Source organism: Coccinella septempunctata, chromosome 5 (genome assembly GCF_907165205.1).
Source record: "Coccinella septempunctata chromosome 5, icCocSept1.1, whole genome shotgun sequence".
Classification (NCBI taxonomy): Eukaryota; Metazoa; Arthropoda; class Insecta; order Coleoptera; family Coccinellidae; genus Coccinella; species Coccinella septempunctata.
This window is the reverse complement of record NC_058193.1, coordinates 24,542,105-24,555,352: the sequence shown is the minus strand read 5'-3', so window position 1 is coordinate 24,555,352 and position 13,248 is coordinate 24,542,105. Positions and strand designations below refer to the sequence as shown.

At 37.2% G+C, this 13,248-nt stretch overlaps 2 protein-coding genes across 5 annotated transcripts in view; both read right to left on the bottom strand.

Annotated features, from left to right (window-relative positions):
- Positions 1-13,248, bottom strand: part of LOC123312742 (GATA-binding factor C) — a 114,223-nt gene that overhangs the window by 72,053 nt on the left and 28,922 nt on the right. For 3 of the 4 annotated variants that reach the window (XM_044897209.1, XM_044897206.1, XM_044897207.1), the window contains one exon: positions 7,996-8,467. In XM_044897209.1, the coding sequence (XP_044753144.1) occupies positions 7,996-8,233 (238 nt within the window). In that variant the 5' untranslated portion in view covers positions 8,234-8,467. Of the gene's footprint in view, positions 1-7,995; positions 8,468-10,171; positions 10,343-13,248 lie in introns of those variants that run through there. The other variant, XM_044897208.1, reaches the window with a different exon arrangement.
- On the bottom strand, positions 11,477-13,018 carry LOC123314092 (uncharacterized protein KIAA0754-like). The gene has a single exon (XM_044899206.1). It carries the CDS (start codon positions 13,016-13,018, stop codon positions 11,477-11,479), a length of 1,542 nt encoding a protein of 513 aa, XP_044755141.1.

Sequence of the window (13,248 nt, the reverse complement as noted above, 5' to 3'; positions counted from 1 at the left end):
TCATGCATTGGACCAATTGAGAGATAAGTATTTCATTAAGTGTTCAGTATTATTGATATTCTTCTCTGTTGTAATGTGAAAGAATGATATCTCTTACTAAAATTTCTATTCTAGGATTTATGTTGCAGAGGGTGATGATTTGTATTTGAAATAAAGAAATTCGAGTTATTCTGCAAAATTGTATGTTTTGCACTCTCAAAAGTATCTCTTTACATTACTTAATGAATAAGCAAAAAATTATGGTGTTTCTTTCTGTGAAATAAATTTAAGTGAGACCATCATTTTGTCAAAAATAGGCGATTTCCGTAGGTTGCTTGAAAGAACCTATAACTCCTCAATCTCCCACAAAATTATACAGAAATCCAACGAGAACCTCAAAGGAACAATGGATGCGGCATTTTTCTAAAATTCACGACTTTGTTGTGCCACAATGATGCATCAATTATTATGAAAATCATGCCAAGCAAGGATACAGTCGATTCAATAGGATTCGTGAGATTCAGAATCAATAAGATTCTGCGGCACGAGGCAGATAATTTTTTATCGCAACGATAAGCGGTTATTTCGAAACGTCAAACCTTGAACGTGTACAATAAAAGTTCTATTTACCTACAACTTCTCGAAAAATCCATTTGACGGACAATAGTTTCACCGAGAGGAAGTCTGCTTCAAGAAGTAGAAAACTCGGTTGAATTTGAATTCTATGTACGAGAGATTCAGAGCATAACGCTTTCGTTAATAAAAAGCAGAGATTATCCAATTAATCCGAAGGAACCAAGCCAGTGAATCTTCCCACTTAGTCAATATTCTTGTAGAATTATTTCGGAATACACGAAATTGTTTACTTTTAGTTAAACCACTGGACCTAGACCTCTGCTGAGGCCTAGATTAAACAAAAATACCCAAGTGCACTTGAAACAAACAGCAACCAAAGAAAAATACATCAGCTGCCGAAAAAGTAAATATAATTGGAAAAATTTATCATCTCTGTAAAAGTCTTACTCATATCCATGACGATATCATTCTTGATTAAATTGAATACTAATATTCAAACCACGTTCTTAATTCCTTCATAAAATATAGCAGATTTCGTAAAGAATTAATTTGACAAGTGCAATCGACAGTTATTTTCACAGGCACTTATGTTTTCATGAAATCCTGGCTCTCGAAATTGATATCGCCATTCTCGCATCTGTAACTAACCGAGGAACAGTGCGGACGAAAAGTGTATGGGGACGAAAAGTACTCGCCATCAAAACTAGTCGAAATCAATATGTAAAATGTCATTGTTGTTTAGGTTGACGAAAAATTATTTTCATCCGAAACTAGTGGATGATTTAACAAGCCAACAAACCCGTGAATGCGAAAGAACAAATTGGAATTTGTGATTAAAAAATAATAACAGATATTATCGCTTTTATAGGGAAAGATTTTAGATATAAGCTGTGGTATAATAAGTGGTTATAAAGGTTCGATCACAGTAATTTTCGAACATGCCGTAGAGGCTCGTGATCCGAATCTGGAACCCTGAACAGAACCATTAGCAGATCGATTATTTATACATTTTATTTTAACACGACAGTATATGCTAATATTCATGAGGCTCGCGAGACAAAACCCTAGATTGATTGAGATGTTAACAACAACATACTGTAAGTTCACACGAAAGTGCATAGATGTCTACCACATAGAGGTGTACACTTTGAAAACCAAGAAACAAAATAATAAACAAAAAGTTCATATTCTCAAAAAAAAATTATGTTGAAATATTTAAAATTTTCCTCGTTTTCTTTATTCGATTTGAAGGACATGAGAAAAATATTACAGGTACATTCAAAACATTTTTCGGATTCTATTTTGAATGTTTTCCATGTTTAATAATGACCTGAGCCAATTCTATCAAATTTCTAGGTATCATAATAACGTACCGAAGGTCACATGTTATATTTAAAAGGTACGAAATCAAATTTGGAATTCGCCAGACGGCATCAAGATTTCGCCATATCGCAGAAAAAAAATTATTCATGCCAAAAGTGTGATTTCTCCACGAAAGGAAAGTGGCCTTATACAGAATTTTCGAGAGCAAGAAAGATAAGATGCGGAATGCTTATCATGAGATTAAGGATTCCGCCTACGTCTTCTAAGCATTCATTGTCACCTCCGCCACGTATCTAATTTGCCTCAGCTAATTCTTAATTAGCTAAATTCGTCTTTGAAATACGCCGATGAACTGAAATGTTCGTTTGGTAGATGTGTATCTGGACGAAGAAGCGATTTCGAATATTAATCCGTCAATGTTGTTGATGAATTATAAATCGATGTATTCGGGATGTAGAAGATGCTAATTTGGGACACAAGGTGTATATCAACAAAGTTTAGAATCAGTCCGCGAAGTACCTACTAAAAGAGACACCCAATAGAAATATCTAGTTCTTCATTTCCAACATAAACTATATTTTGGATTGTGCCTTGTAATTCTTCTCATCACCTCAGCATCAAAAACCTGCGTAATCTATCTTGAATTCTGGCTTATTAACTTATTTTCGATATAAAGATTCATAAGTTGTGAACTCATTTCGAAATAGAGACTTATAAATTGTATTCGTGAAGCTCTGACTCATAAGATTTAGGTACTCTTAAAATTCTGACTTAAAAGTACAAGTTTCATTACAACTTAATAGTGGAATTCTTGAATTGAGGATGTTATAAGTAATAATTCCAAAACAGATCATTTAAAATTTTTGACTGATCAAGTTGAAAATTTAAACTTATAGGTATATAAGTCAAAATTTCCATCTTGAAACCTAAGTTAGCATTTAAAAATTCCAAGTTATAAGACAAAATTTTAAGCAAAATAGAAGTTTCGACTAAGAATTCATGAAACTCTTTTCCTTTGTTGCAATTCAAAATGTCATGCGGGCTTATGAGTCGTATAATTTCGGAATTCCAACGATATAAGCAGCAGTAATTTCAACATTTCGTTGAAAACCTGACATAACTCGTAAATAAAAAGTAAAAGACAAAATTTGTAATATAAAATCCTGGGTTATGAGTTATAAGTCAAAATAACGACTTACAAACTGAAGTTTTAAAGCAGAGATAGATTCATGACAAAGGTTGGGACAAAAACTTCAAATTACTTCTCGAAAAAAAGTCAGAATTCTAAACAAATATTTGAAGTTATAAGTAGAATTTCAGACTTTAAGCTGGAGCTATCAGATCATTTTGGATATTGAGTTTTTAAAGGACGCTAAACCCTTCACATTGAAAATTTCAGCATTAAAATGGATATCTGAAAGGATTGTAAGAAGTTCTAATTTGACACATATATTCTAGATGGAAATTATAACGAATTATGTGTTTAATTCGTGGAAAATAAAGGCATTCAATTGGAAGAGCTATTTAGATTTGATATCCTTGTTTTTCTTTTTTTTGGATTCTTCAGATGGGAGAACGCCTGAGTTCGGTTCTGCAGAAGTTCCCGGAATATCTTGTGCCTAAACTCGGATCGAATTTAAATCAAACCCGAGGAACGGATGACCCGCACGGTTGCTCGCTGTCAAATTTTGAACCTCAGCGGCTGTCTTTTTTTATTGGCGTGTGAAAGTCGGGAAAAATTCAATATGACATTCCTTGAATGTCTGAACTCAAGGACACGACAGGTAGAGTATCACCGTGATAATTCATTATTTGTAACATGACATGAAATGAAACCTCTACCTAGGATCCTGCCGACCGCGGCCGACTAGACCAGTTCACGAAATTCAAATGAGCAACAGCAGCTCTAACTCACATGTACTCACAACGTCACATAAAACATCCCGAGATGAATGTCCCTCTTTCGCCATAAAATTCGTATATCCATAACTAGTTTATTCTGGTTAATTTTCGACAAAATGTGCAGTATTATTTATTTTTCTCTTGAATCATAAACTTGAAAAAAAAATTATAGGACAATAGAAGTATTATAAAATCATTTTCACCTGATAAAATGTGAAGATTCCTATAAAGGCATAATATAAAGACAATGAACATTAGAGTTCATAATTTTCGATAATAAACTGACTCCAAAACGTTGAACAAAAAGAAAGTTTTCAAACCTTCTTAATGCCTTCATAGCGCATATGACCACTTATTTGACATTCCAATCCTGTGAATGTCATTGAATTTTCAGTATTTTTCCAAATTTGTTCTATTCTTCTTGTTGAGTCATGAGAAAGAACTCAAAAATCTCAATGAGCCTAAATAATGACTGTGTTTCTCCCAAATAGGATTTGCATTGTTCGTTTCATTTTGTGTCATTAGCTGAGTATACAAAACAACCCTTTTTCTAATTCAAGTTTAGTCACAGAAAATGTACCTAATTAGGTTTTCAAACAGGTAGTTGTATTTGGCAGAAATATTGAATGTATTATTGTATCAATATTAGTATAGGTAGGTACCTACAGAACAATTTATAGAATTTCTCCAGAATTGACAACTACTTATAAGCTATTGATAATTTGAAGGTCACAATTCAACTTTATTTGGAATAATTTGAATATTTTATTTACCTGAATATAAGCTTTTTTAGGATTGACTGGAGATGAGTTTTATAGGCATAACCTGATACTAAATCATATATTATACCTATTCATGAAAAATCAGCTCACTTAGGTCAAGTCTACAAAAGTATTCAGTTCTCAGGATTGAAGAATCAGAAATTAAATAGTAATTCCAAATAAAAATAAACCATTTTTACCAATAAATACTTATGTGCTACTGAAAAATTAGTTTATTGAAGTTATATAATGTGTCAAAAAGTATGCAGTTTTTAGAATATATTAAAGAAAGAAAATTTCGTGAAGATTCATCAGTACCAAGTTCAGCTTATTATTGAAAATAATGAAAGAAAAACAATACGTGAGTTTATGATCCGTTAAACCAAATTGTTCAATTCTCATCTTCCCAGAAAACCCCCATTATCTGATTTTTTTTCAATCGTCATGAAAGGGGGTTGGTCCGGGAGATTGTAAGTTACAGGAACCGGATATATTTCGACGCTCGGAGTTTCCGGTACCGCCGACCAACGATCAAACGATACAATCGAATCAATAAGTCAACCTGCTGAATATGAATTTCGACGTACAACTACCAAGAAGTCAACCTTTCTCAGTATCCGTCCAAGTCGAGTTTCCTGGAATCAGAGCCGAATGAATATCCGAAGTATGCGTGTTAGGAACAAGTTCCTCAAACTCCGAAGGCATCAGCTAATGACACAAAATGAAGTCAACAATGCAAATGCTATTTTAACTATTCCCTGACAGGAAATAGTGTTCGTCATAGTGCAATGCAGGCTTAGGCTGCTTTTTGTATTGCGACGAAGGTCTTATCATGTTTTGACGAACAAAATTCGGGAAAAATACTGAAACTTTTACTTTGTGCTTGTATAAGTTCACTTTGCTTGCCATGAATCACGATAAAAATATTTGAAACATTGAAATACTGTTTTCGAAAAACCGAATACGCAACAAAGAACAAAATTTCAATGAAAAAACAATTATTTCGTTGATAGTGTCTGGTAAGATAGGTACCAATTTTTAAATAAACATTCCGTTTAACATGAATGCTAAATTATTCAACATGTATGTTGTATTCAAGCGAATTTTTTGGGAGTTTCACATATATCAATCTTAACTGATACCGAGAATGTTGGATTTTTGTTTCTACAAGGAATAACAACGAAGTCCTTTTCGAATTTGTGTCTGAATGAGAAATAAATTGTTTTATTTCGTTGATAGGTGATGATCTAGTGCTTGTAGGTTACCAACTTTTATGAATATTCCTTTAAACATGAACATTGAGATTTGAATGCCTATGTATAGGTAGATATGTTTTGTTCAGAACAATTTTGGGAATTTCACTAATTAATCTTCAGTAATACCAGAGATACCACACAGTCATTCGTGAATTCAAATCATATTACTTTGAGAACTTTTAAACCATCAATCTGGGTATTTGTGAAGACAAAAGTTCAATATTTCTATTCTTATATAGAAGTAACATACAGGTACAAATAAGAACAACTCGCAAAAATGCATATAGCAATTTGAGAACATATTGTTAGCATCGTTATCGTAGTTCCAATATAATTCGAATTTTTTCAAACATTTCTGTTTTTCGTTTCACACTGTTTTTTTTATTTTCACAGACATATATTTTTCCATTTCAGCTTTTTCTGAGAATTTCATTCATTATATTATCGATAATGATTTTCATCGTCAGCCAACAATTTGTATATTTTCAATTTCGAATTATCTAGAATATACACTTTTTTCATGATAAGAATAAGTAGTGTTGCCTAAGAGATATGAAGTGAATCGAAATTTAAAAAAAATATGAAAATTTCAGAATAGTTGAGAAATACTGAAAAATACGTTAGATGTGAAAAATATGCTAACAAATAAGTAAAAAAACATAAAGGTACCTAATTGGTTGAAATTAGATGAAGATAAGTCATTTTCATTTGCTTTTATAATGAGTGGAGAAATTATCCCCTGGAATTGGTCAAATAACTGTTTTTCACAAAAATGAGCTTTTCCAATTTCTGAGCTTCCCAAAATGTAACATTTTCATGTTACCTCAAACTAATATTCTATTTTTTTTTAATTCAATACGCATAAAATTATCACAATAATGTATTTCTCCATATTTCATTCATAAATGTTCTTTAATGAGAACAAGAATTCTGACCTCTGAGGTTGACGCATTTTCTGAAGGAATAATCAGAAGCACTGATTGTGACTTTCAAAGGTTTTTCAGAAATAAATTCGGCAGAATGAATTTCTGTATGGTTAAAAGGATGACTTCATGGATTAAATTACACAAGAACTATATGATACTCACTATGATATAGGAACAGCGTGTTACAAAAATAAGTGCGAAAGTTTTTAGGGTGTAATTCCTTGTCGAAAATTGAAGGGGATGATTTTTCATGAAAACTAAAGCTCTTCTCCAACAATGAGTAAAAAAATATATTTTCATTGGAATTGCAAGATGTTGGAATGACATTTTGTGGGCATGTTCTACCAATTAAAAGGCTTACGATAAATATTTTTTCAATTTTGTTGTGATCTTTTAAAGGGGTGAAACACGTAACCCATATTTCATTTATTACATATTAGAACATTTTTACATCAAACAAAATTTCTCAAGTTGAAAATACGTAGATATATACGATTCATTGCAAATCTTTTTTGACTTTTGCATTATATGTCCGTGAAAGCAATAATCAAAATCAGAATGCCAAGTCACTTTGATTTCTAGTGTGTGGCCTTCTTATAATGCTAACAAAATGCCAATTTTTTTATCTCATTTTTGACATCATGTAACTTTTCGTCTAAGAGCTTTAGCTTTGATTTTGTCAAGGAACCCCCTGAAAACTTTCATACATATCTGGTTGCATCTCGTAGAATGATTGTTTTTGATGTCATATTTTTTGTTTCACGATATTTATTTTCACTATTTACTTTTATTTATCCTAGGTATGTATAGATATTTTGGTATATTTTTTTTAAATTATATATTCTACACATGAGCATGTATGTGTAATCTTTGGCGAAATTCATCAAGGCCAATCAGATTCAATGACAGAAGTAATTCAGAAGAAATCATGGTATAGTTCAGCATTCTTTTGATCATCTCTGAAATAAATATAGGTATTCTGAATCGAATTGATCTTCTAACTCAAACAGTTGGAGAAATACTGTTTCATTTCTCGATTTTCACAAGAAGTTCATTTATGCCAAGAGATAGGAGAATTATTTCTAAAATAGCACTCTATTTTTGCACCCAATTTCTGGCAGACTGAAGAATTTTTAGTTTTTCTCTTGAATAATGTTTCAAAAAAAATTACTTGACGATTCCACAAGTAATAAAGAGAGCTTTTAGTAACAAAAGCTTTTTATGGGAGTCACACCAATGATGCAGATTTTCAAGAAGCTAAGAAAAACTCACCATGACTAGCTACAGATCCATATGTAGGGTGCATACTCTGATGGTAATACCTGGCCCTCTGGCTGCCCGACGGGTCCAGAAAAAAAGCTCCCATATGCTCGGCCACACTACTGTTAATGTCCACGCTAGCACCACTTTCCAAATTACCTTGTCCAGGACTGCCAGTAGTACCGGTCCTTTGTGACTCGTACCACCTACCAACAGCCGCATCGTTTGGCATTGTCATCTCCATGATCATTTGTGATTCAATGTCCTTGTAACACTACACACGCGAAATAATTTAATAAGGAAACCCGGAAGATCCAGTCAAAAATCACGTTAAGGTCAATTCCTCATTGCGGCAGCTTAACATTGTGCGCAACTACGGCGATCAACTGATGCTATCCTCAGCTTTAGCTTCGTCGATAGTCGTTTGTTTATTCTGACTGCTATGCGACGGGCAGCGCCAACTGCGATGAGCGATGCACGCGATCTGAAACAAAAACGTTTTATCAGTGCTTGTGAACTTGGCTTATCTAGATTTATCAAATTTCTGTTCAATTTGAATCCATTTGAGAAGTTTTATCTCAGATCTACATCGACTATTAGTGGAGATCAACCTATCGCACCTTTTTTAGCGGTTTTTCTCACCGAATATCTTAGATTCTTCTTCTTTTTGTGATCATGCAAATTTTTTATGTGGACTCGAAATATAACCATTTCAATCACGTAGTCATCTTGTTAAAGGTCGACAGGGAAAAAAGAAATAAAAGAAAATCTCATCTACCTTCTGCATAGGTACTGAAATTTCTATCCCATTAAACCGCAATAAATTTTAATTAAAACAAAAAATCCCACCATATATTATGAGAGGATGTGCAGTTGACATGTTGTCCACTTTTATTTCTTCAAGAACAAGTTAATAAATCCACCTCGAACAGGTAGTCAAGAGGAGCACGACCGATTTTTCGAGTTTGTTTCATTTTATTCCTAATTAATATTCATGTGGAAGTGTTAAATTGGTACTTCGATGACTTATTGAAACAGAGCAGGTAATTTTCTGTATTCTCAGTAGATGAGCTCAGAGTAAATTAATCGGTGATTGAAATCTAAAATCTGATTATACCTACTTATGGAAATTTGGAAATTTTATTCAAGAAATGAGCCTCTCCATGTTTGTGAATCGCAATGAATCCTTCAAATATTAATTATTATAGAAATATTGGCATAGGTAAAATTCAACAAAATCAATCGATTTCAAACTGAGGATTTCGTTCTTTTTTATTTCTAAATTGGAGCAGAGAACCCTTTTGGAATATCTACCTAGGTATACAGCCTAATGAGATACAAACACGAACGTTTAGGGTAATATGTAGCTAATAGCATCGCAATTAATTTAATATTGTAATTACAAGGCAATTCATTCCGTCTTCTGAAAATTAGTTATTTTTTATCTAATTAGTCCCCGGCATCCATTGTTCAGTAATTTGTTACAGTTGAAGAAAGATGAACACGAATCTGTATAATTCTGAAACATTTTCTTGATATTCAACGAGAATTTACCGAATTTTCACCTGGGATACCTATATTATTCAAGTAATGTAGCTATATCATATTAAGCACCTATTTCTACCACATTTTCTTTCCTAAATTCAATAGGTAGAGCAATGCAAATCGATCTAAAATTCATACAAAATTGCTGAGGCAACATTTTATGGACACAAATTCCAATGCTATTTATCTCGGCATTTATTTCGCGATCATATTGTTCTATCTCCAGATTGGGGCTACAAATATATTCAAAGTATCAATACCTCAAAGAAACTTATGAAAAATTAATCTATTCCCATGTGAATCAATCGATATTCCATCGATCAAGAGTTTACCCTGGGAGATATCAACAGCCGGTTAAGCGCGAAACCTGCTAATTTCATGATTGCAGAGAAAACTTGGACTTACAGTAAATTCAGTGTATGCTCTAAAACACGAACTCAACGAAAAATCAAGTAAACCCTAATTACTCGTATTTTGCGAATGAATCCTTATTCAAGAATAGCAGTTCAACACTTAATTTTAGTGTTACGCAAAATTTCTCGAATTATTCTTATCTTTTTACGAAATTTTACTATGTGAGCCGGTTTAAATGATACTGTCTCGAAAATAAGCGTTAACAATAATATTTTTGACATGTTCTCACCTTGAAAAATTATCAAACAGAAGATCAAATCCAATGGCAATCGGAATCACAAACACAATATCACAGTCCAATGAATGCTATCTAAAAACACTTTCAATGTCAAAATATCGATATCATTGACATAATGAACAAAACACAATCATCAATAAACAACGTACATCGATCTCTCCACCACGGTACACACGGACACACTAAAAGCTCAACTTGCTGGCGTATGCCGTAACCATTAGCAACTCCGTTCGGCACCTTCCGGCAGTGTACGGTTATGTAAGAGTTCTCATTGGTTATAATGACAGAAGGTGTGGCCTCTCGAACTGGTGGGGAGACTGAGCCCAAAGACGTTTCAATTTAATTCCACACATTATTCCACAATTCCATTCAATTTGCTCATTAGTCCACCTCAAATATTTGTTTTATCACACATATATACTTTATGAACAGTCTGTCTAGAATCTTCGAAGACTATCCCAGTCTGAAAGCTTTATAGACAGCCTTCAAATACATAAAAGTTCAATAATTCTCAAGTTTTCATTTCCATTCAGCATCATGAGACCTAAATCCAGATTATGAGTTGATACAAGGTCATTATCTAACTTATAGTTGGTGCAGAATATTTGCTACCTGAAATTTCACACTACACATTAAATTCTGCTAGAGAGGTGGGAGATCCTCCAATGAGATAAAACATCTAGCAAAACACTACTATTTGACAAAATGGCGACCACAAATCAACTCGCTCCGCCTATTTAACGATTGTCTGCCCCTTTTTCATGCTCATGTCTGGTATTGGTTCTCTGTTCACTTCTTTCCTTATTTAAGCCAGAGATTTATACCTATATGGCTTGTAATTTTTCTGCCTTGTAAGTCTGAACTTGGATCTTATCGATGTTTGGTGAGAATATTTGTTCGAAGTCGGAAATTATGTCTGTACTTGGGTTTCTCGCAATTTTGGAGTTGAAGAAATATTCTCATGATGGAAATTATCCGGATCTCCACATTACAAAGCGATTGCCAAAAAAACATTTACATAAACTAGATATTTTGCAATTCGACCAGGCTCGGGACTGCGGCCCTCACATTTTGCAATTCGACCAGGCTCGGAACTGCGGCCCTTACATTTTGCAATTCAACCAGTTCGGGACTGCGGCCCTCACATTTTGCAATTCGACCAGCTCGGGACTACGGCCCTCACGGATCTCAATTCGACCGGGATCGGGACTGCGGCCCTCGCGTTTCGCAATTCGACCATGCTCGGGACTGCGGTCCTCACATTTTGTAATTCGACCAGGCTCGGGACTGCGGCCCTCACGGTTCGCAATTCGACCGGCTCGGGACTGCGGCCCTCGCGGTTCGCAATTCCACCGGGCTCGGGACTGCGGCCCTCACATTTTGCAATTCGACTGGGTTCGGGACTGCGGCCCTCACGGTTCGCATTTCGACCATGCTCGGGACTGCGGCCCTCACATTTTGTAATTCGACCAGGCTCAGGATTGCGGCCCTCGCGTTTCGCAATTCGACCAGGCTCGGGACTGCGGCCCTCACATTTTGCAATTCGACTGGGTTCGGGACTGCGGCCCTCACGGTTCGCATTTCGACCATGCTCGGGACTGCGGCCCTCACATTTTGTAATTCGACCAGGCTCGGGATTGCGGCCCTCGCGTTTCGCAATTCGACTGGGTTCGGAACTGCGGCCATCACGTTCCGCAATTCGACCATGCTCGGGACTGCGGCCCTCACATTTTGTAATTCGACCAGGCTCGGGATTGCGGCCCTCGCGTTTCGCAATTCGACCATGCTCGGGACTGCGGCCCTCGCGTTTCGCAATTCGACCATGCTCGGGACTGCGGCCCTCACATTTTGTAATTCGACCAGGCTCGGGATTGCGGCCCTCGCGTTTCGCAATTCGACCATGCTCGGGACTGCGGCCCTCACATTTTGTAATTCGACCAGGCTCGGGACTGCGGCCCTCACATTTTGCAATTCGACTGGGTTCGGGACTGCGGCCCTCACGGTTCGCATTTCGACCATGCTCGGGACTGCGGCCCTCACATTTTGTAATTCGACCAGGCTCGGGATTGCGGCCCTCGCGTTTCGCAATTCGACTGGGTTCGGAACTGCGGCCCTCACGTTCCGCAATTCGACCATGCTCGGGACTGCGGCCCTCACATTTTGTAATTCGACCAGGCTCGGGATTGCGGCCCTCGCGTTTCGCAATTCGACCATGCTCGGGACTGCGGCCCTCACATTTTGTAATTCGACCAGGCTCGGGATTGCGGCCCTCGCGTTTCGCAATTCGACCATGCTCGGGACTGCGGCCCTCACATTTTGTAATTCGACCAGGCTCGGGACTGCGGCCCTCACATTTTGCAATTCGACTGGGTTCGGGACTGCGGCCCTCACGTTTCGCAATTCGACCATGCTCGGGACTGCGGCCCTCACATTTTGTAATTCGACCAGGCTCGGGATTGCGGCCCTCGCGTTTCGCAATTCGAGCATGCTCGGGACTGCGGCCCTCACATTTTGTAATTCGACCAGGCTCGGGACTGCGGCCCTCACATTTTGTAATTCGACCAGGCTCGGGACTGCGGCCCTCGCGTTTCGCAATTCGACCAGGCTCGGGACTGCGGCCCTCACATTTTGTAATTCGACCAGGCTAGGGACTGCGGCCCACGCGTTTCGCAATTCGACCATGCTCGGGACTGCGGCCCTCACATTTTGTAATTCGACCAGGCTCGGGACTGCGGTCCTCACGGTTCGCAATTCAACCATGCTCGGGACTGCGGCCCTCACATTTTGTAATTCGACCAGGCTCGGGAATGCGGCCCCCACGGTTCGCAATTCGACCATGCTCGGGACTGCGGCCCTCACATTTTGTAATTCGACCAGGCTCGGGACTGCGGCCCTCACGGTTCACAATTCGACCATGCTCGGGACTGCGGCCCTCACATTTTGTAATTCGACCAGGCTCGGGACTGCGGCCCTCACGGTTCACAATTCGACCATGCTCGGGACTGCGGCCCTCACATTTTGTAATTCGACCAGGCTAGGGACTGCGGCCCACGCGTTTCGCAATTCGA

What these genes read in the sequence shown, in the direction of transcription:
- LOC123314092 (XM_044899206.1), bottom strand. Translation starts at nt 13,018, where the DNA reads ATGGTCGAATTGCGAACCGTGGGGGCCGCATTCCCGAGCCTGGTCGAA.